Raw genomic sequence first — 21,658 nt, forward strand, 5'->3', positions numbered from 1 at the left:
TGGAGTCAAAGAGTGCTCATCACTGGCAAGTTCCCAGACTTGGGAGAGGGAATGAGTGGAATACTGCTGGGTTCAGGTCTGGGCCCGGTTTCTTTAATATTAGTTTTAATGATTTGGATGAGGAAGGGCAGGAAACGCTTATCAGATGTGTAGATGACACAAAACTGGGTGGGATAACTAATACCTGGGAAGACAGAAACAAAATTCAAAATGATCTTGATAGGCTGGAGCTCTGAGCTGAAAACAACAGAAGGAAATTCTAAAGAGACAAATTCCATCCCAGAGGGAGGACAGGATCTCTTCTCAATCATTCCAGAGTGCAGGGATTGAATAATGGAATGGATTATAGGAAGCCAAATTATGTCTGAACATCAGGAAGAACTTCCTGACTATTAGAACAGGGTGACAATGGAAACAGTGACCCAGGGAGGTTGCAGGCTCTCCTATAATAGAGTAATTCAAGATTTATGTATTTATAACATTTTTATACCACCCAATAGCCTGAAGGTTCTCTTGCAGATGCAGCTTGACTGCCATCTGAGAGGGCTGTTTTGACTTTGGAGTCCTGCACTGATGACCTTCTTGGCCCCTTTCAACTCTACTATTCTATGATTTTCTGTTTGGGCACATCCCTATCTGCCAGAGTTTGCTTATGCCATGGTCTGCTTTTCCCTAATCCCAAGTCCTTTGGGTCCCAAAGATGGAGAATTTTGCAAATCCATGTAAACTCTTACCCAAATCAAATGGAAACAAAATTCTCATCCATACACACCCAGACAATTCAGTAAGTACATTTATTCCCAGGATGGAAAAGTACATTTTTTTTCTGCCTGCCATGGAGCTGTTATAAAGGATTTTGTTAGGAAAACAGAGGCCACAAGTCTCATCAGGGACTAGCATAGTTGAACATGGGGATCGAACCTAGAATTTTAAGAGCTAAGCACTTGAAGTCCAGATAGATGATTTTGTTAGTTTTGCTTTCTCTCACATTCAATGTTTTTAAACTTTTCTTTTTGTCCCCAAACCAAAATCAACCTGAGCGCCTTTCCCAGTCCTGCCTACACCTGACAGAAACAATTCCCCTAGGGATTCAAATTAGAAAACTGCTGTCAGAGCAGAGCGAAAGGCAGCTGTGTGATCAGCAACTACTACACCGATCTGTTCCCTTGGCCCACACACATAGTTGCATGTGGAAAATCACAGAGCCTTAGCAACCAAACAAAGCAGCAGAAGTTACAATAAGCTAAAAAGCAAGCAAGCGAATCAAATGTAACCGAGCGAGGAAGACTGATGGAGAAAGGGAGGAGGTACAAGACGAAGCAGAGGAGGTGGTGTCACCTGGCCCTGAAACTTTCATGGGGAGCCCCAGATCTCTGGAAGGGCACCTTCACCAACTGCATACTGTTCATGGGCATTTGCTGAAATGAAGGTCCCTAGGTCCTGAAGATCTCAGATGCTTCCGATCCCCCTGGATGAGTGGGCTTTTTGCCCACCTGTATTTCATCTGCTGCTGCCTTCCCTTGCCCTTTAATCTGCCCACTGGAGGCTTTGCCTGAAGTCAAATACTCCTCCACACGTCCCTTTTCACAGATAGGGGTGTCCTTAAAAGGTTGAGTCCTTCAGAGGTGGCCATATAAAGCTAGTCCTCTACCAGCTCCATTGGTTTCTAGTTGAGGTCTGGGCCCAATTCAAGGTGTTAACACTGGTGTTTAAAGATCTAAACAGTCTGGGACCAGGGTACCTAAAGGAGTGCCTCTTCCCAGGTGAATCTACCTGGCCCTTTAGGTCATCATCAGAGGCCCTTCTGAAGGAGCCCTTTCCTCAGGAAATAAGGCGGGTGGCCTCAAGAAGAAGGGCCTTTTTGGGAGTGGCGCCCCAACTTTGGAACCAGGTCCCCAGAGCGGTTTGCCTGGCACCCTCCTCATACTCTTTCCAGCAACAGACAAATAACTTTTCATTTTGCAAGTATTTAAATTGTTAAATAGGTTTTAACGGTTGTATATTTTAAAAAAGAGTGGTTATACCTTTTATGTAACCATAGGGTTTGTCAAGATGTGACATTGGTGCTCTTTTATTCTTTATGATTATGAGTCTGATATTGTATTTTACTGTTTTATATGATGTTTTATGTGATTTTAGTGATTGTGTGTGACTGTCAGTAGCCTGCCCAGGGAGCCTTGTGGCTATTGGAGCAAGCTAAAAAATCTAATATAAATGAAAATCACACACTCACAGACTTTAGAGCAAACGTAAACTGGCAAATGCAAATTATATGCAGACTTGTGCAAATTTTCATCCTGTGTGCTTGAGCCCCAGCTCATTTTGGTATCTGACACAGCCCCTGGACCTGAGCTAAGGATGCTGATGAGGCCACTAACAAACCTGTAGGTCCAAAGGGATGACAAAGGGAAACAAGCAGGGGCTGAAGGAAAGAAAAATGGGTGGAACATGCATCTGCAAAGAGAAAACAGTGCTGAAACCCTGATTTAGCTACAGACAGCACCTTGTTATAGTTACATTTCTGTGCGCATCTTCAATACTTGACAGGCACCCTGCTAGCTGAATATAAAACGTAATGATGGGTATCCTTTTGTTTGCAAAACAGAAAGCTGCAGTGGCGTGTGCACCTTTCTGTGTGCTTTGTGGTTAAAGTTGGGTTTCAATCCCAGAAAGATAAATCTCTTAAGAGGATCAGCAAATGGCAACTTAGGAGGTAATGGAAAGTTGGCACAAAAATGTGTCTCTTTCCCTGCTAAAACAGACTCCTAAATACAATTATTGCTTTGCCACAGTCAAAATCCCTGACTCCAAGCCACTCAGTTAAATCTGTTTTGCATTATCCTCTATACACATTGATGGCATAAGCCCTATTATTTAAGCACAAGCATCACCAGATGTGTAGTTTTGTTTTCCTCACGGTGCGGTTGCATCTGCCTGTTGTGTTTACACGGCAATCGTTTCTTTTAACTGCTTCCCCCATGATCTGGAAAGCTTTAGGTTTTGATGGATCCCTAGAAAGTGGTCAGTCACAGGGCAGTGCATTTAGAAAACAGAGCATATTAAAGGGAACCTGGGAAAGGGAGAGATTGCGATTTTTTTCATGGCAAAAAAGAATATGGGGATTGCATTTATGATGTTTCCAATGGATGCTTCATCAGTACAGGTATACCATTCATGTGATGCCTGCAGTGCAATCTGGAAGGATTTTAATGGGCAAAACGGAATAGTCCTCCCATGAATTCCTTTTACGACTAACACTTCTAAAAACCACAGGGCTGGTTTCCTCAGTTGAACTAATTTGGCTCTGGCACAGAGTTAAAATTTGTATAAAGGATATGTTATAACTTGCACCAAAACCAAAGGAAAAAGATGATGAATACAGATAAAATCCGGACCAGCTAAGCTATGTTGAAGCTACATGGATTTTAGTGAGATTCCCATTGAAGTGAATGGGATTGATGATGTACTTCCACACTAAACTGTTGTGGATTGGTAACAGCAATTTATAGAAACATAGAAACAGAGCAAGCCAGAAGGGGTCTCCTGGGCCATCTAGTCCGACCCCTGGCTCCAGCCAGCTCTGCTCACGACATGCCCACCATGTGCATGTCCAGCCTATCCTCAAACACCCTCACCGATGGGGCCTCAATCACCTCCCATGGAAGCCCATTCCACGCCCTCGGGGTCCTAACTGTCAGGAAGTGCTTCCTAGCATCTAAATGGAACCTTGATTCCCTGAGCTTTGCTCTGTTGGAGCGCATCCTGCCTTCCTCTGCAGGGGAGAACAGGTCTCAACCCATCTCCGTGTGACATCCCCTCACATACCTGCATGTTGCCAATTTATATCAGTGTATTAATCACCTATTAACCATGTTCCAAGGGACAACCTCCTGGTTACTATTACTGTGCTAAGACCAGTGGGAACACTAACAGACATGCAGCCATGGAACTCTTAGGGTGCAATCCTAGGCAGAAAAAAGGCCTACATCTCCCAACAGGTTTGGGGGAGGTAGGACTGCACCCTTAGTAGATCTAAAGTTTAGATTCTAACCCTCAGAAAGTATGTATCAAGTGTGCTTGGATCTATCACCTTGTGGCAAGAATTTACAGCACAAATCTACAGCTATACCCTAACCTATACACTGAGTTGCTCCTATGCAAGGGATATAAGATTGCATCCTTATGCATTTCCTGGTTTATGCTTTTTATCCTAAATAACTGCTGTTCCTGTTATGAGCTGTCAAGTCATCTCTGGCACATGGTGCCCCTATGAATGCGTGCTCTCCCAAATGCCCAATGGTGCAAATACTCGGGTATGCACTCTTACGTACATTTTTCATGTCGTATGAAGTTTGTTTCATAAACCATGAAGAAGAGAGTCTTTGTCTGAAGCAGAGCTGCATATGCCTAGGTTCTCAGAATGCTCCACTGTACTTATGGGCAAAGAAATTCTGAACAGTGGGGTTGAACAATGTCACCCAATTTCGCCGGGGGAAAGGAAGTTCTTCAATGGTTTCTCACAGGCATGATAATTAATATAATTAATTTCATTTCTATACCACCCAATAGTGGAAGCACCCTGGGCAGTTTACAACAGATAGTTCATCATAAGCAGGGATGGTAGCACAATTTCTTCCGTCCTTCCTGTGCTTCTTGGGGCTGTCTTACCAAGCAGCAACAGCTTCAGCATGCCGGCATGTAGCCGGCATGGTCTGTGTCAGGGTCAGGGCCAGAGTGACCTTGCACGTGCCTTCAGAACCAGCAGCACCTCCGCAGGCCCTTGCAGGAGCACCGGAGGAGCAGCTGTGCGGTGCAGCTGGAGGCCCTGGAGACCAGCAGAAAAGGCTTCCTGGCACCGCTGCTCATGGCCGCAGCAATGCAGGGAGTCTTTTGTGTTCTGGCCTCTACTTCACCATGCCTTGTGACCTGCTCCAACAGTTCCTGCCTTACTCCAGCAGGCTCCAGCCTGCTCCTGCTTGCTCCAGTTGTTTCTGCCCTGCTCCTCTTTGATCCTGTGCACCCCAGCCTGCCCTTGCTCTGCCCCTGCGTGTTTTTGCTTGCTCCAGTTGTTCCTGCCCTGCTCCAGCCGACTTGTGTTGGGACCACCCTTACATGACTGTCTTCTTGGCATCAGGCCAATGGACTGTTTCTGGACTGTGCTTTCCCTCTCCCTCTCAGGGCCATCTTAACAGCATTATGGGCCCCAGGCAAAGCAGGGTACTGGGGCCCCTACGACAACTACAACCACTGTTCATTTTGGAAGCTTTCCAATTTTCCAAGGGTTACCATGCACAGATTAGTATGGGGCCCGTGGGCAAGTGCCCATCAGGCCCATGCGTGAAGGCGGCCCTGTGTACAATATTGGATTGCCCGCTGCCCTGACCCTGGACCATTGACCACACCACCTGCTTCCAGCCCTACTAAGCAGTAAGCCCTCACTTCACATCAGCACCAGGGTCCCAGCACTTTGCCGCTCTCACCCCTTGCCCACACCCTGGCCCTTACAGTCCCCTCTATGCATCCTCCATGCTGTGAGCGCGTATGTGTGTGGTCAGGTGAATGCATTGTTGGAGGCTCCCTGTTATGCGTCCAGCTTCAGGAAAGGATTGGAGATCATGCTAAGGGAAAATGAAATATCCTGGAACTTTCCTTCCCCATTAAAAAGGCTTCCATTTTTCCGCATCTTCTTCAGGGTATTTTCTACTTTGCTTGGGCACTAGTCTGGCGATCACCTAGTGAGTGTGAAGCGACTGAGGGTGCATTCATCATGGTGAATCTGGGTTTGCAAGCTGTCTCTCCAGGGCTCCCTGAATGTCCTGATATGAAAACAGCCTTACAGAAGAGTGGCTTCTCCTGGAACCGATAGATGACCAGGCAACAAAAGACAGGCGCTCACTCATTGCTGCTCAGCTGTCTTCCATGTAAGATAAAGGCAAGAGTGACAGGCACAACCCATAAGAATTAGGTCATTCAGAATGCCATTTCCCTCTGAATTTCTTTTCTATCAAATTGCATGAGGATGGATGAAAAGAAGTGGAAGACATTTCCAAGACACCTATGGTATAAAGTGTAACAGGATCTCCTACTAAAGCAGGTTCTAGGCCTTTCTGAAGGATTTCCTTGTCATTTTGGCTGATGTGGTTTCATCTACCCCTCCTGATCTGGAAAGTCTCTTCAATAAGGCACCTTCTGTTGAAAAACCCTCCTTTGCCAATGTCACCAGTGGGTGCACACCCACCTTGAGCTTATCTGACTTCAGCTAGATTCCCCTAGCAGGTAAATTAAATAGTTAGGTAAAACCTAGATTGGAAGGCAGTGCTATAATCCATGAAGGTAGAAACAAGATATTTTGATTTTATATCTACAAGGCCTACAATTCTTCATGGGATATGAATTTCCCATGAAATTTTAAACTTGTATAACAAATTATGACAGGTCCAGAAAGTATAGATTTACTACAAGCTGCATAAAATGTATATTAAAAAACTTTAAATCATACTATATAAATAGGAAATGAAAGGTGTCCGTGGTGCACTCCAGTTAAGTGTAAAGGGGTGGATGGCAGTTAAATCCATACTTTAAGATGTTCCTTGGGTAGGGATGTCACATTGGCAAAGCTGTTCTGCATGATCCCTATTTAGTGAGCAAAGCAAAACATCCTGAAGAGATGAGATTGCACAATAACTGCTCTGTTTTAGGTTGTTGTAGCCTAGCCCTCCCCTATCCATTACCCTCCAGATGTGTTGGAATTATGGTCCAGCACATCTGGAGGGCCTCTGCTGTTGGTTGTACAATAAATAAATAGTTTTAGGTAGTTAGCACGGATCCAGAAAACGTAAATCAGGAGTATCTGTCTTGTGACCCACAACATGGAATGCACTCCACTAGCCAAGTAATGATCTACCAGGTGCCTGATCATGGGACTCACAGACCAAAGAAAATGTGTTTGGTAGTTTGCATACATCTGAGAAACAAGCAAGCAAAAATCCTCTTTTGAAAAATGTGCCAAAACTCTCTAATTCCTGGGGGAAAAGTTGTATGTGACTGATGCACACCTTTGGAAAAATAGGCATGAAAGCAGGCACTTTTTAACACAGGGAAAGAGGGGGAACAGAAACAAAACAACAATTGCAATCTGAGGTGGGCAGAAGTTGGAGCAAGCTTCGAGATGGCATTCGGGGAACTTGGACAAATGCAGGTTCTTTGTATGCACGTCTCTCAATGGGTGTCTCACAGAGAGGAGGCTGCCTAAAACAGACTGAGTCATAGTCTGGTTTGGTAAATTGGCTTTGCCCAGGCCTAAATATTCATAAACTTTGCATACCTGGTACAAACACAAAAGTTTTAATGAAATTGTTCTCTCTGTCCTTATTTGTCAATTCTACCAGCACGTTCATGGGCTGGCTAACACTGGCAATCATGTTCCCTGGAGTCTTGGTTGCTGGGATGCATTTTGGTAGCACACGGTCTACCAAATGTAGGGCCTATACCTGGAAGGAGAGGACAACTTCCCAGCAGTGGTAATTAGGGTTGGGATGAGCATCGGAAGCTCTTGCATTAATGCTTTTCCTCTTATGCTCAGCCTGGTCTTGGAAAGCACGCCAAGCTGGGAGGAAGTCTGCAAAGGCTCACGGAATGAGAATTGCACAACCGGCAACCTTCTTCCATATCACATCTGACAGCGCAAACACAGGCATGGGAGAGGGATGCTGCGGGCTCAACGTGTGGGGCTCAGTACTTGGTGAGTGCCCTATAGATGCTGTGTGCTGGCCAGGAATTTAGACCCAAGGCAGCAACAAAGTGGACTGTAGTTTAAAGATCTGAACCGTGGGAAGCCAGTGGATCCCCCCTCCCACCACCATGGATTCCTCACTCATTCCTTATGGTGACAGTGCTTCCTGTCTTTGTAATCATTGCCTTTCCCCACCACAAGGCTACAGAGATGGGACAGGAAGACTTGTATTCCATTTTCAGATTGGTCTGATTCAACTTCATGAGGACATCCTATCACCAGATGGCACAGAATCATAGAATAGTAGAGTTGGAATGCATCAAGAAGACCATGGGGTCCAACCCCTTGCTGTGGAAGGTCATCAATTACACCATCCCACTCAATTTCTCTTTGAATGCCTCTAGTGTGGGAGAGCCCCCCACCTCTCTAGGCAGCTGGTTCCACTGTCGTATTTCTCTGACAGCAAGGAAGCTCTTCCTGATGTCCAGCCTGAATCTGGGTCGTCACAGCTTGACTTGATTATTCTGTGCCCTACACTCTGGTATGAACAGAAGAGATTTTGACCTTCCCCTTTGTGAAAGCCTTTCAGGTACTTATAGAGTGATACCAAGGCTGAACATACCTAGTTCTCTCAGTGTCACCTCATATTATGTACTATTGTGTTTCAATGTATTTTATCATGTTGTAAGCCGCCCCGAGGTTTCGGCAAGGGGTGGCATAGAAATGTTATAATAATAATAATAATAATAATAATAATAATAATAATAATAATAATAATAAAAAATAGGGCAGTGTTTCCAAACTCTGGATTAATTTTGTTGCCCACCAACGCATGCTTGTAAACTGCCCAGAGAGCTTCAGTTATTGGGCAGCAGAGAAACTGATTAATTAATTAAAGCATTCAGAGTAAATAATGTTTCAGCCACCAACAACTGGAAACACCATCACCACCACTAGTAAGTTTGGTGGAGCAAGTCGCTCAAAAATACACAAATCACTGATCATCCTTCTCTCCTTCTCCACACCCTCATGACCAGAAGGGTCAGGCATGCCCCGCAGCCTGGAAAAAAAGCATGAACCTCATAAACTCATCCATTGGGTTCTTCTTCATGATCAGGATTTTTCTCATGAAGGGGCTTCCTAACACAAGCCTCTGATATGATGCTGACATGGGTTTCTGGGACACCCACATTTCAGAGTTCAGTTTAGGCCTTTGCCTCCTAGAATATCACCTTCCCTGAGCTGTGGGTGCTTTGGAATTGCACATAATTGACCTTATTTTGTGACAAATCCTCTGTGCTTTGACCTTTAGATTCCAGCTAGACTCTGCTCTTTGGACTGCAGATGGGTTTGACTGCTTTCTGCTGTTTGGACCTTGGCCATATCTCAGACCTTTCTCTTGGAAATCTCCTTGGTGGCTTGCTTTTGGATTTTCCCCTAGTTGGTGCCAGGGCTGAGCCATATTGGGACAGTATAATGCATTACTCCAATGTAATGACTATTGCATAATCATTATATACTTATTAATAAATAATTGGCAATGTAATGCAATATAAAGCCATTAGGCTTTGGTAGCAGCTTCAGCACTGGGAATATTTATTTGTCTATTAACTTCTATGCTGCAGTTAAATAGATGTGAACAATGTATTGAATGCAGTTGCTCCCAGCCCTCTAAGAGCAGGATCAGGAGTGGGTGTCAAGTTTAAGTTTCTGAAAGGCTGCCCCCACATACATACAATCCACCCCAAGCCACACATTAAATCACTTTTGAAATTATGGAAGGTTTCTTAAGGCATAAAGAGCTGTTGCTAAAAAGAACTGTGGGTGGAAAGGTGTTAAAGAATTCTTAGTGGTGATGCCAAAGCCATGGGCATGCAGATATTAGAAGCTGAACCCCACCGGGGGAACACACTGGGACACTTGTTGAAACAGTGACACACATAATGTTTGATCTTGGTCGTTTGCTGCTTCTGCATCTACAGTGCGATGTTTCTATTCATGCAGGAGGAAGCGTGACATCAGTTCTTTGGACAATTAGACTATACGAAATCAAGTTGACAAGCTTTCCTGTACAATTATGTATGAAGACACACGGGGGAGTGTATCCAGAGATATGCACATGGAAGACATTCGGGCAGTTGAAAAATCTCGAAAGTCTAGCCCAGGGCCTAACAAAAGGCATTGTGCACCACAGCACAGGTATGCCTCTTGTGGCATTGGCCTGGTTCATGTGAGCACATGCTGGCTTAATAAACAAAGACATGCATGTGTGCTTTGCCCATATAAACAGCCAGAGGCTGTGCCAGGCAGTGACCTGTTGGGGTTGGAACCCTGAATCTCTGCAAGGCCATGTTACCCACACTCTGCTGCCCTGGGGCACTTGCTGAAATAATGCTCTGGGGGGCACTGATGGCCTCTGTTGTGCTGGATCCCCCCTAATGAGCTGACTTTTTGCCCACGGGTGCTTCACCTCCCACTTTACCCCCTTGAATCTTTCTGCCTGAGCTTTTTTCCTGAAATCCAATGCCCATCTATACCCTGTCCATACATCCCATTAAAGCCGCACAAAGACAAATGCAAATTAGCATAGGAACATGACTCTCTGCTCTTGAGCCCCAGATCTTCCGGGTTCCTAGCACTTATTCTGCATGAAGCCCCTTTGTAGAATGCTGCAGTTAAGTTAGGGCACCTCTAACGAACCATGGTTTCCCATTTTGTCCCCATGGGAAATGTTGCATAGCATCTGATACAGACACTCATTTCCTGCTTGGCCTATGGCAACTAGCAGATCCCATCATGAGCACAAAAAGAAGCAAGTGTTTCCTGAAGCAACCTTGGAATCTAGGAGAAACACTGGAAATGCTCTCTCCTCTCTTCAACAAGCCCCTCTGACCATCTTTGTTCCAGAAAAGAGCATTGCTGTTCACTCCCACTGGCTTCCCATTGTACTCATCGAAACTTCTTCTAGCCCAGGGACAGTGTAGGATACTGCCCTAGGGTTATCTGCTTTGCAAGGAGACCATGTGATATAATTGCTTGAGTGTTGGACTAGAACTTGGAAGATCCAGGTTCTAGTCACCACTTGGCCATGAAGCTCACTGGGTGACTTTAAGCTAGTTGCTGACTCTCAGCCTGAGACCTCCGGAGAGTTTCTTTATTTATTTAAAACATTTATAACCCATCTATACCAGCAGGTGTCTAGATAGCTTACAACAAAGCAGCACAATTAAAACACATTATGAAGACAATTAAAACACAATATGAAAACTTACAATAAAATCCTAACATTAAAATGCCATTAAACCTTAAAATATTGGGTAAACAAATGTTTTGGCCTTGTGCTGAAATGAATAATGCATCAGCACCAGGCACACCTCTCTGGGGAGCAGGTTGCAGAACCGGGGCACAACCAGAGAAAAGGCCATTTGGGTGGCCATTCTTCTGACCTCCTTCAAAGAGGGTTCCCAGAGAAGGGCCTCAGAGGAAGCTCTTAAGGCATAGGCAGGTGCATGTAGAAGGAGATGCTCCTTCGGATATCCAGACCCTCAACCGTCCATCAAGGCCCAAAGCTTTAGGTGCCTTCCTTTTGAGTGCCTGGGTCTGAATTCCTATGTACTTACTTAGTAGGTGACTAGAGTATTGGAGCAGGACTCAGGAGACCTGGATTCAAACCCCCACATGGCCATGAAGCTCCCTGGCTGACTTTGGGCCAGTCACTGCCTTTCATTCTGACCAAACTCACAGGGTAAAATATAGTTATGAGGAGGAGAATTATGTGAAGCCTTGGGTTCCTTGCAGAAAAAAAGCTGGGATATAAATGAAATAATTTACTATTTAATATTTATTTGTTATATTTTGTAGTGCATGATAACCAAAGCTCTTCGCATGGTTCATAAAAGGGTTTGAACTGTCTTCAAAGCATGGTTTAAGTTCCTTGCTTGTTCTAAAGCTGGTGATGGTAGTTTCCTGGTTGGATGGAATGACAAAGCTTGGCCCATTTGAGACTTTCTGACTCACTTTGGCTTGATATAGAGGGAGCTGCAAAGGGGCTATCCCACAGGCAAATGTTTGTCCATAACTTAGCTTGTTAAACAAAGCCGGACAAATGCAGTTGTCCATGATATCTCACTACAACTTGTATTATCAGACACACAGCTCTGGATTTCCAGTTTTCTTTTCTCATACAAGGAGCTTGCATGAAGTCAGGGGTGAGAGGGAAACCCTTCTGGGAGACACAGGGGACTTCTGTATTAGGAAAATTGTTCCTGTTTGTGGTAACGAAGTAACATGGGTGCGCACAAATACTATGATACAAACCATTAATATATATTGTGGGGAGAGGGCTTACCTTCCAAAGTGTTCCTGAAGCTGAAGTTGGCCATTTTGTCCATGGTTCCAGCTTCGTACTGGGTCAGACTTAAGCAGAATTCAACATCAGCAGAGGATGGCAACCTGGGAGTCCTCCCCTTATCATGGTTCCCAGGATTTCGAAGAATAGGCCCTTCGCTTGTGCCATTGCAAAGTTCTTGGCGGCTGTTGTACTCTTCTGATTTGCTGCAGATGACCTGCGTGAGACACAAAACACCAGCGGGTTCAGAACTAGGACAGTTTTGAGTAGTCTGCCGTTCAGATCTAGTTAAAAAGACTACTGTGCGCATATCAGACACTACAACTCCTTTTCAATAAAGACTTGGCTTAGTTGCCAAAGTGTTGGAGATGTGATACAGATAATGCTTTCTTTAGCCATATCTCTGGGCAATGCTCAACAGCTGTTTTCTTTTGGGAAAAGGTTATTATAGGGATAAACCTTGTATTGCAAAATATTTAAATATGGACATGTTCAACTTAATTATCTACCTGCTCCTTGGAATCTAACACAAGGTTAACAAAGGTGGTTTTCCCATGCCTGTATCACAGGTAAAGGAATGGCATTACATGGCCAGTGCTGCTCATGCAATGAAATGAGTCCCTATTGACTATTTGACCTTTGAACTGGTTGTATTTAGACACTACCCTGGCCAGGATGAATATAGATATTTGCTTACCTTTGTTGAAAAAGTATGCATAACTACTTCTATTAACCTTAGAATATTTCCGTGTGTGTGTGTGTGGGTGTAATATTTGTTATTTGCCATCATTATTTGTTTTTCAGCACCAGGCTAAGACCTTTTTATTTAAAACTTATTTTAATTGTTAAATTATTGAATTAATTAGGATTTTAAAACTTTTAGCCGAGAATGCACCGGGGTTTTTTTAATGTTTTTAAAAATTCTTATATTATTATTATTTATGTATGTTTTTATATATTCTTTGTGAGCCGCCCCGAGGCTTTGTTGTGATGGGGGCAGCATAGAAATGTTTTAAATAAATAAATAATAAATAATATGTAGCTTCAAATAAATAATGCGTGAGGAATTGGTCCGAGGGTGGAAATCTGTTGTATTTCCTTGGCTCAGCTCTCCCGGGCACTTTTCTCTGCCGAAGTTTGCCTTGCACCAAGGGGTCACATGAGGGTCGGGCAGGATGTGATTCCAAATAAGTCCGTTAGACCCATTTGTGCACAGGCTGTTTGTGTACCTGAAGTGCAAAGGCCATTCATGGCTTTCATGAATATGATTCCAGGCTTTGTGTCCCCTGAATACTCCATGCAAAGAATTGCAGACTTTGTGTACTTTCGGCAAAGAAGAGGCCCACTAGCCTTCCTGAGTGCTTGCAGATTTGATCTTGCCTTGCCTAATTTTCAGTCAGAATTCCACATGCCTATTTCAAATGAATCCATTGCAATTGATATGCCTAATTGTTATGCTATGTAAATGATTTCCCCCTGTTTAATAACTTTTGTTTTTGTTTATTTTTTAAATTCACAATACACATTCTAAGAGAGAGAAAGCAAGCAAGCGACATGAGCATCACTTATTAGATCTGGAACACCGGACATAAATCAGGAGTGAATCCAAGAATGCATTTGCATGTTTATGTTATTTATAAAATTTTGCATTCAGCCAAATGGGGTCCTGCCAAATTTGTGTTTCCACCAAATGCATGTTGCCACTTTGCTCCACATTGCAAAGTAAAACCCAGAATAGGAAGTAGCAGCCAGGCAAAGAAGATAACACCAAGAATGCCATCCTGGCATGTATTGCATGGCTGGCTGAAACATGCTGGGAATCCAGTCACACAACCTTTGTTCAGTGCAAATTTGCAGACTTGGCTCAGCTTGGCTCACTTTCTAAGATGAGCACAAGTTGATGAACCTCAAAGGAATGGATTCTGTGGCACTTTATTGCAATGCTGCTCTTCACACCCAGCTGACTGCCTGGGGAGACACAGATCCCATCAGTCAGATGTCTGAGCAGATCACTTGCACAGGACCTTGGCAATGAGAAGCATAGAAACATAGAAAAGAAGCGAGTCAGAAGGGGCCTCCTGGGCCATCTAGTCTGATCTCCAGCCCCAGCTAGCTCCACTCATGTAATTTCCAACATGTGGTTGCCCAATCTTTCCTTGAACACTCCCACTGATGGGGCCTCCACCACCTCCCTTGAAAGTCCATTCCATATCCTACGGGTCCTAACTGTCAGGAAGTACTTCTTGACATCCAACCTGGTTTCTTGAGCTTTGCCCCATTGGATCACATCCAGCCCTCCACTGCAGGGAAGAACAGGTCATGGCCCTCCTCCACATGACATTAGACCAAGGGTTAGGCCATATAATTCAACTGAAGGCCAGATGCAGCTTTAGGGCTGGGTCATGTGTTGTCCACTCCAGCTTTAGGAGATAAGGGATTCCACAGCTCTCATAGGACCACCACACAGCCTAATCCTAATAAACATGGAGGTACATATGGGAGAAGATCTTTCTTCAAGGTTACCAAATATCTGCCTATCTCCATATAATCCTCACCATCATTTACAAAAAAAGATTGGAGGTGACTGAAAGAAAAGGAAACAACATGCTGGATGGGAACCATGACCACGCTAAGTCAATATTCCGTCTCTCTTGATGGCCACCACCAGATGTTTCACTAGAAGAACAAGAACCCAAGGACAGGCAGTCATGAAAGAATCTGCTCTCATAAAAAACATGACCTAGTAGGAGGTTTAGCTCTGAAACAGGTGAATTCTTAATTCCTTCTCAAAGGCTATCATTTTACACAGCTTAGGTCTGTGCTTCCCCCACTTCATAGAAAAACACATACAGATATTCAGTCCTTGCTGGATTTTGACTGAATTGTTAGCCTTTGCTTCTCATGGTGACCCATTCAGCTCTTTCACTGCATACAAACAGAAAGGACAGTTTCTTTTCTCAGGATGGAAATCCATGTCCTTGTAGTTTCAATAAGAGGCACTTACCTGCATTTCTTGCCTCTTGAACATGTGAATATTGTGGATCTAACCTTTTCTTTCTTTTTTATTTTTTTACAACTACATCTGTGATTCACCGTGCAGGCTTCTTCATGTATTGTCATCATGTTTTGATGAATTTCGTACTTCTAGGCTTCTAAATGTACTTTTATTCGGCCTTATCCCACAAAGTGCTCAGGACTTAACTACGCATACCAATAAATACAGTTAGAAATCATACTGTAAGGCTATGCTGCGCACACACACACCCTATCAATTTCAGCAATGGAAGTGTTGCCTCTTTTTCCCGTTTTTCCCAATGCTTAATTGCAGTGAAGATGGAAGGTGCGTCTGTGTAGACAGAAGGTGTTTTACCATGAATGCAGCAGGGGAGGGAGAGCTTAAACTCCTCCTCACTGCATGTCACAGTTCTGTTAACAAGCCCACCCCTCATGCTTTTAATTAAAAAAAAAATTAAAACAAGCCATGACATGATTGCTAATTGCATCATGAAGCTTGCAACAGTCTAGCAGTGGATCAGATGGCATTCCACGTAGGACTCGTATTTGGAAAAGACCAGACCCAACCCTAACATCACATCTTGTGGCACAGTCCCACCACAGCATTGGAGCTTTCTACATCTATTACCTTGATTTGCTTATCACTTTCCGCTAAAGGAGAAAAAATGGCTCTCACAAGACCCATTGTCTCTCTTTTCTGCCACACGTTGCGTAGCTTCAGATTCATTCCAGTGTTGCTGTCAAAATTATGGTAGAAAAGTAAGTTTAAAAATCTCGTCTTTAATTCATGTTGGTATGACAACAATATTTCTCCTTGATGCATCTTGATATCTGCAAAGGAACACCCAGCTCTAGATCTCTTTTAACCTTCTTCCAACTGTGCAGGTAGAATTCTGAATATGAAACATTTCACACACAGCGTCTGCAGTGCACAACCAGTTGGTTATAATTTTATGGCTGCCAGTGATCAGTCAGTGTTCAAGACCTGGATTCATTCAGATTAGAACCACAGAATAGTAGAGTTGGAAGGGGGCATTGGGTGCAGCCCCCTGCTCAACTCCATCCTTGAATGCCTCTAGTGCAGGGGAGCCTACAACCTCCCAGGATGATTGGTCCCATTGTCATACTGCTCTAAAGTCAGGAAGTCAGAAAGCAGTCAGGAAAAGAACATCTGGCTAACTATTATCCCTGAAGCTGCCAATTCAAAAGAATACAAAGAATAAGCACTTCTGTGTGAATTAATTCTCTGCTGCCCTGTATTTTCAAAAATAAAGGGAATACATTATGTTTGAGCAGATGACAGTAACTGAAGCCCTGTGAAACCTGCCTGAGACCCAGTTTATAAATGGGATCCACTAGAAGATGTTGTGGCATGGAATGCTGCTGTTTAGGGTTCTAGTCAGCCAGGCTGGCCCCCTTCCGGAATACTCCATTGTTTCCCTTCCCTACTCCATTCTTCAATTTTCCCTCTCAATATTCATCCAGCATTCTGAGGCCACAATGTATATCCAGTCCTTGGGATGTTAAGAGAACTTGTTTCGTGCTGGCAAGACATATGAGCAGACCCCCTCTGAAGCTCTTGAGGTCCACCAAAAATATTTCTACATTGTTGAATACACGCTTGTACTTGACTCTTTCCAGATCCCCTGTTCTATTTGCATGCATTTCCTCTGTAAAGTGAGAGAAGTGGAGCAAGTTAGAAAATCTGTGCATTGAGGAGATATGTACAAATCTCCCTTTGGTGACTGCTGTTTAATTTGCAGGAAATTCCAGTTCACAAATAAGAATCAGGCAGGAGGCTGGGAGTGAGATGCGAAGGAAAGAATTCTGCTGAACTCGCGTGTCTCCCACTCAAGCCTTTATTGGCTCATTTTGTGCACAGAGAGGGTCTTCCCGGAATTGTTTTCTGAAGAGATTTTATACTTCTATAAAGTCAGAGGCTCCCCGGCTTGTGCTAATACCTCTTTCTGGTTTGTCCTGTAGTGTCATTTGGGTTGCAAAAGGATCAGCACTCCAAGAATGGGTTTGCTTTTAGTATGTAGGATTATTGTGTGTGTTCACACACTTGTGTGTGCACTGTAGCATTGTGATTAACTGTGGACCTGGGAGATCTGGTTTCCATCTGCACTCAGCCATGGAGTTCACTGGGTGACTTTGGGCCAGTCACTGCTTCTCAGCCTGACCTACCTTGCAGGGCTGTTGTTGTGAGGATAAACCTTGTACAGTGCCATGGGTTCCTTGCAAGAGGAAGAAGGGCAGGCTATAAATGATTGGATGGATGGAGAGCTACATACATATATACATACCATGGAAAGGAACTACTAGAATCTTTTCCCAACATGTGCTCAAATTTCCGCTGTTACATCATTCAGTCATTACCAGAAAGTGAACACATTACTTCAGTTTACACACACATACACACACGCACACACTATAAAAGACTAGTTTTTAGAAAGGAAGTGGTGTCGGAAAATATAAACTATTTTTGGCAGCTTTGAAGGCAAAAGCAGCTCTCCCAGTCTTAACAGGGGGGAAACTGGGCTTGCAAATTCATTCAGTTAAGAGTAACACCAGTTGACTGAGGAAAAGGAAAAGGTTGAAACGGGGTGTCGGGGAGAAAGAAGTCAGCATTTCACCATTCAGTCACAGTTATCACTGTTTCCATGGCAACGTCTCCACAGAATAAAGTCTGTTTTCCTTTCTTTTCAAGAGGGGAAGCCGAGTTAGAAATAGTTGCTTCATGTATGTTGCCCCCCTGACCTGGCCAGCCAATTCATCACAACTCTTGAGTGCATCATGTGTTCCTCTTGAGATATTGTCATTATTTTCTCAAAAGCTGTTTTCTAAGACTTCTCTCCAAGGGTTTCCCATCTCCTCATTTCTTCCTGGGTTGCAGAACAAAGCCCTTTAAAAAATATGTTTTCTTATTTGGTGACTGGATTGTCCATAACCCTCTAAAAGGCCCCTTTTCCTCCTTGCTCGTGCTTTCTACATGTTGCTTTGGGCCTGACACAGTCCTGGAGTGCAGAGTGGTGGCATCATGGCAGCTTTGACCATGAAGTAGTTTCTCTCTTCTCTTCTCTTCTCTTCTCTTCTCTTCTCTTCTCTTCTCTTCTCTTCCCTTCCCTTCCCTTCCCTTCCCTTCCCTTCCCTTCTCCCCCTGGCCTCCTGCTTTTCTTCCTTTCTCCAGTTCATAAAGGGTGAGATCCTCGTCTTGAATGCACTGGTGTGCATCAGAGAAACTTCACTGTAATTGAGAGCTATTCCAGTGGGAGAGGGAGCAAAAGTTGTTTCAATGGATAAAATGAAAACTTCCATCTTAAAAAAAAATTCTTATTACTCTGCAGTACTACTAAGGCTTGGCACAAGATACCGCCTTTCTGCTCTACCATGGAGGGTTTCCTTAATGGTCACATACCCTTCCCTGGACCATTTATCATTTCTGAATGTGGTTATTCCCCTATTAGGGGATTATCAAACTTAAGACTGAATTACTGGCAAGAAGTGGTTTCAGCAAGAACGTGCTGATACTTGGCCCCCACCTCCTTTTGCCTTGTGGGTCCTCCTACGGCTGGAACATCACACTCGACAGATGCTCTAAAATGGAATTTGGCACATGGGCTGAAAGGGGTTCACTACTCCTTCCGTACGGCATTCTGAGACCACTGCTGGGACCTGCATGCCTTGACAAGGCCCACAGGGATGCTGTAACTTGGTGTCCTGCAACAGCAGGTGGTTGGACCTGATGGCCTTTATGGCTCCTACTATTCTATGCTTTTATACCATTCTCGTTCTTTTTTTAACCCCCATCACCACCATGAGGTCTCAGCATCTGGTGACTTGGCAACCACCATTTTAACATTCCACAATGTCTCTGATGTAGCATCATCTAGCAGGGGCTTTCTTCGTTGTCTTTGGAGGTTCAGCCCATGGAGTGACTTCTGCCTAGGTTCAGTAATCAATGCTCCAACAACCTCTCAGCTAGTTTACTATAATGTACTATAATGGGGCTGCCCTTGAAGATGTTTTAAACCTGAAACTTGTGCCACATACGGTGGCCATACTAAGGGCTGCGACTAGAAGTTTTGGACATAGAACATGTCTCTGAGCCCAAAGCAAGGTGCTGGTTTTCTCCTATAAAGCTTTACAGGGCTTGGGACCAAAATACCTGATTGAAACACATTCCTGGCATGAACGTCCCCATTCAGTCTGATTGTCATCTGAGGATGTGTTCCAGGTTCCATGGTCCCTCCTCAGGTTTTAAAACACTTGCCTGGGTGGGGTCCACCTAACACCAACATAGCCATCTTTTCAGTATCAGGTCAAGACTTTCCTCTACCCATTTGCATTTTGAGTCTTTAGGATGAGGTTCTCACCAGGCCTGGAACTTCTACTGTTGGTTGTTTTCAATTGTTTTTAATGCATTTTTAATATATTCTATTTTAAAGGTTTCAGTCCTTTGTAAATGGCCCAAAGAGTTTTGGCCATTGGGCATTAGATGATGCTGATGCTGTTGTTGCTGACATCATGCGAAATGTAAATGGCGGGCTCCATGGCCACCAGATCTCAGAAACCCTCCGACCAATGCAGGAGGCCAATAGGAGCATGTATCAGCAGTGTGGAGGGAAGCACCGGCAAAGGAACATGTTTGGCACAAGCTGCATGCTGATGTAGGATCAGGTCTGGATCCTTCCCTTCAGGTAAGTGGAACTTCTCACGAATGGCTAGCAACCCAATTCAGCCGAGCCTTTCCAGACATGGCAGGCAGATACATGCATGGACACAATCACCCTGGCAACATAGCCTTCTCTACCCTGGTACGCTACAGATTTGTTGCACTACAACTCCCATCATAGCAACTAGTCTTGATGGCTATATGCTACCTCTGGTATCAGAGGCAGTACACCTACATACGCCAGCTGCTGGAGAACTCAGTGAGTGTGATTTTTGAATTGGCCTGATACCAGAAGATGGATTTGGCCCTTTTCCATAGGACCAACCTGGATGCCTTTGTGGTTTAATCTTTATTTTTAGGGAGAGATTATTTTGTTTGCATGTGTTAATTTTCTGGTGGCTTGTGTTTTGATTTATTTTAGTTCCAATGGCTTCCCTCAATTGCACTGCATTTTAAATATCCTGCAAGCCACCTTTACAACCAGCAATAGAAAACAAGTTCTCCCTGGCTCCTGCAGGTGAAACTATTCTAAACAACAAAGTTACGGAAGACAAGCCCCCCCCCCGCCCCCCACCCACACCTCAAATGTCAGAAACTCCCTGAGAGTTAAAATTCACTGCCCAGGGCTAGCATAAATTAAGTTTATATGATCATATAAATATGTAGAACCTCCTAGATATTTGTGGCATCACAACTTTAAAGAAGGGCTGAAAGACAATACAACTCTACATCTTTGGAAGTCACAAATTCCTGCTTTCTCTTTGTCCCCCACCTTCTGACCCACTGTGCACCAACCTGCCATGAAGCGAAGAAAGAAGCAGGGCTCAGAAGATTGGGGTTGCTGGGGTGCCTTCCACCCATGTACTCATCTGTGCATATGTCACAGTCCTGGGCATCACGCCAGTCCCAGTAAGGTATGGTGAAATTCTCATTCCCGGTGATCTTCTGGATCTCATGTTCCCACATGAGTAAGAAAACACGATGCCAAGGAAGGAAACCTGGAGCCTCATGAGCAAAATCAATGTCCCGCCAGACATCTGTGCCTCCAAGCAACGTGTCCCGAGACACGTAATAATGCATCCAGACGAAGAGGTCATACATGTTGATGCTTTGGAACATGGGATTGGATCCATTGTTCATCTGGGCATATGTTCCAGTGGCGATGACAAAATCCCGGCTGGTGGTGTGCTTTGCCAGGTTGAGGTAGGCAAGGAATTGATACTTTTCTCTGGCGCTCAGCCGGAAGATGTCTCTTCTCACTTGCAGCCTCTTTTCAGTGCAGTTGGGACCCACAAAATTGAACTTACAACCACCGCAGTTGAACCCCATGAAGTTGCCGGAGCACTGGCACGTCCTGTTATAGAACACCACAGGCCAGTCCTCCCTGTCATCCACCCCAGAGAAGGGGAACTGAGGACCAAGAGGGGCATCAGAGAGAATGATGTCCTTGCAGGACCCCCTACCTGAGAGCTCTCCACAAGGGGAACCATCACCTGGCCAAGGAGGACAGCACTCCTTTCGCAGCAGACTGTCTGAATTGGCACATGCCCGAGGAAATTGGCTGGACCCGACAGGAAGACTGCCTAGGAGGATACCAATGGACAAAAGAGACATCTTTCAGTGGCAGGAGATGTACAACCAAGTGGTTAACCAAGTGGTTCACTGGCGAAAAGCAAGTTATTATCCCTGTTGCAGCCCTGAGAAGTTTTCCCTCCAGACTTCATTCCTGCACATCATTCAGTTTCACTCCCCATCCTTGCCATACACACAGTTTTCTGTAATCTGATTATCACATGTTTTGGGTTACATCCAAGTAACTTTTAACCCCTCCTCCCCCTTTGGCTTCAGTTGTACAGAGACTTACTATAAAATCCGCATCTTCTGTCTC

General features: G+C 44.4%; 1 protein-coding gene across 3 annotated transcripts in view; it reads right to left on the reverse strand.

The window, feature by feature from the left end:
- Nucleotides 1–21,384, reverse strand: part of TYR (tyrosinase) — a 57,032-nt gene extending 35,648 nt beyond the window's left edge. For all 3 annotated transcript variants that reach the window (XM_044442369.1, XM_044442368.1, XM_044442370.1), the window contains exons 1-2: nt 20,566–21,384; nt 12,081–12,297 (exon numbers count right to left, since the gene is read on the reverse strand). In XM_044442369.1, the coding sequence (XP_044298304.1) occupies nt 12,081–12,297; nt 20,566–21,384 (1,036 nt within the window). The remainder of the gene's footprint in view (nt 1–12,080; nt 12,298–20,565) is intronic.
- Between the last annotated feature and the right edge of the window lie 274 nt (nt 21,385–21,658).

The sequence above is a fragment of the Varanus komodoensis genome, unplaced genomic scaffold, assembly GCF_004798865.1.
Source record: "Varanus komodoensis strain SLA01 unplaced genomic scaffold, ASM479886v1 scaffold4, whole genome shotgun sequence".
NCBI lineage: Eukaryota > Metazoa > Chordata > Lepidosauria > Squamata > Varanidae > Varanus > Varanus komodoensis.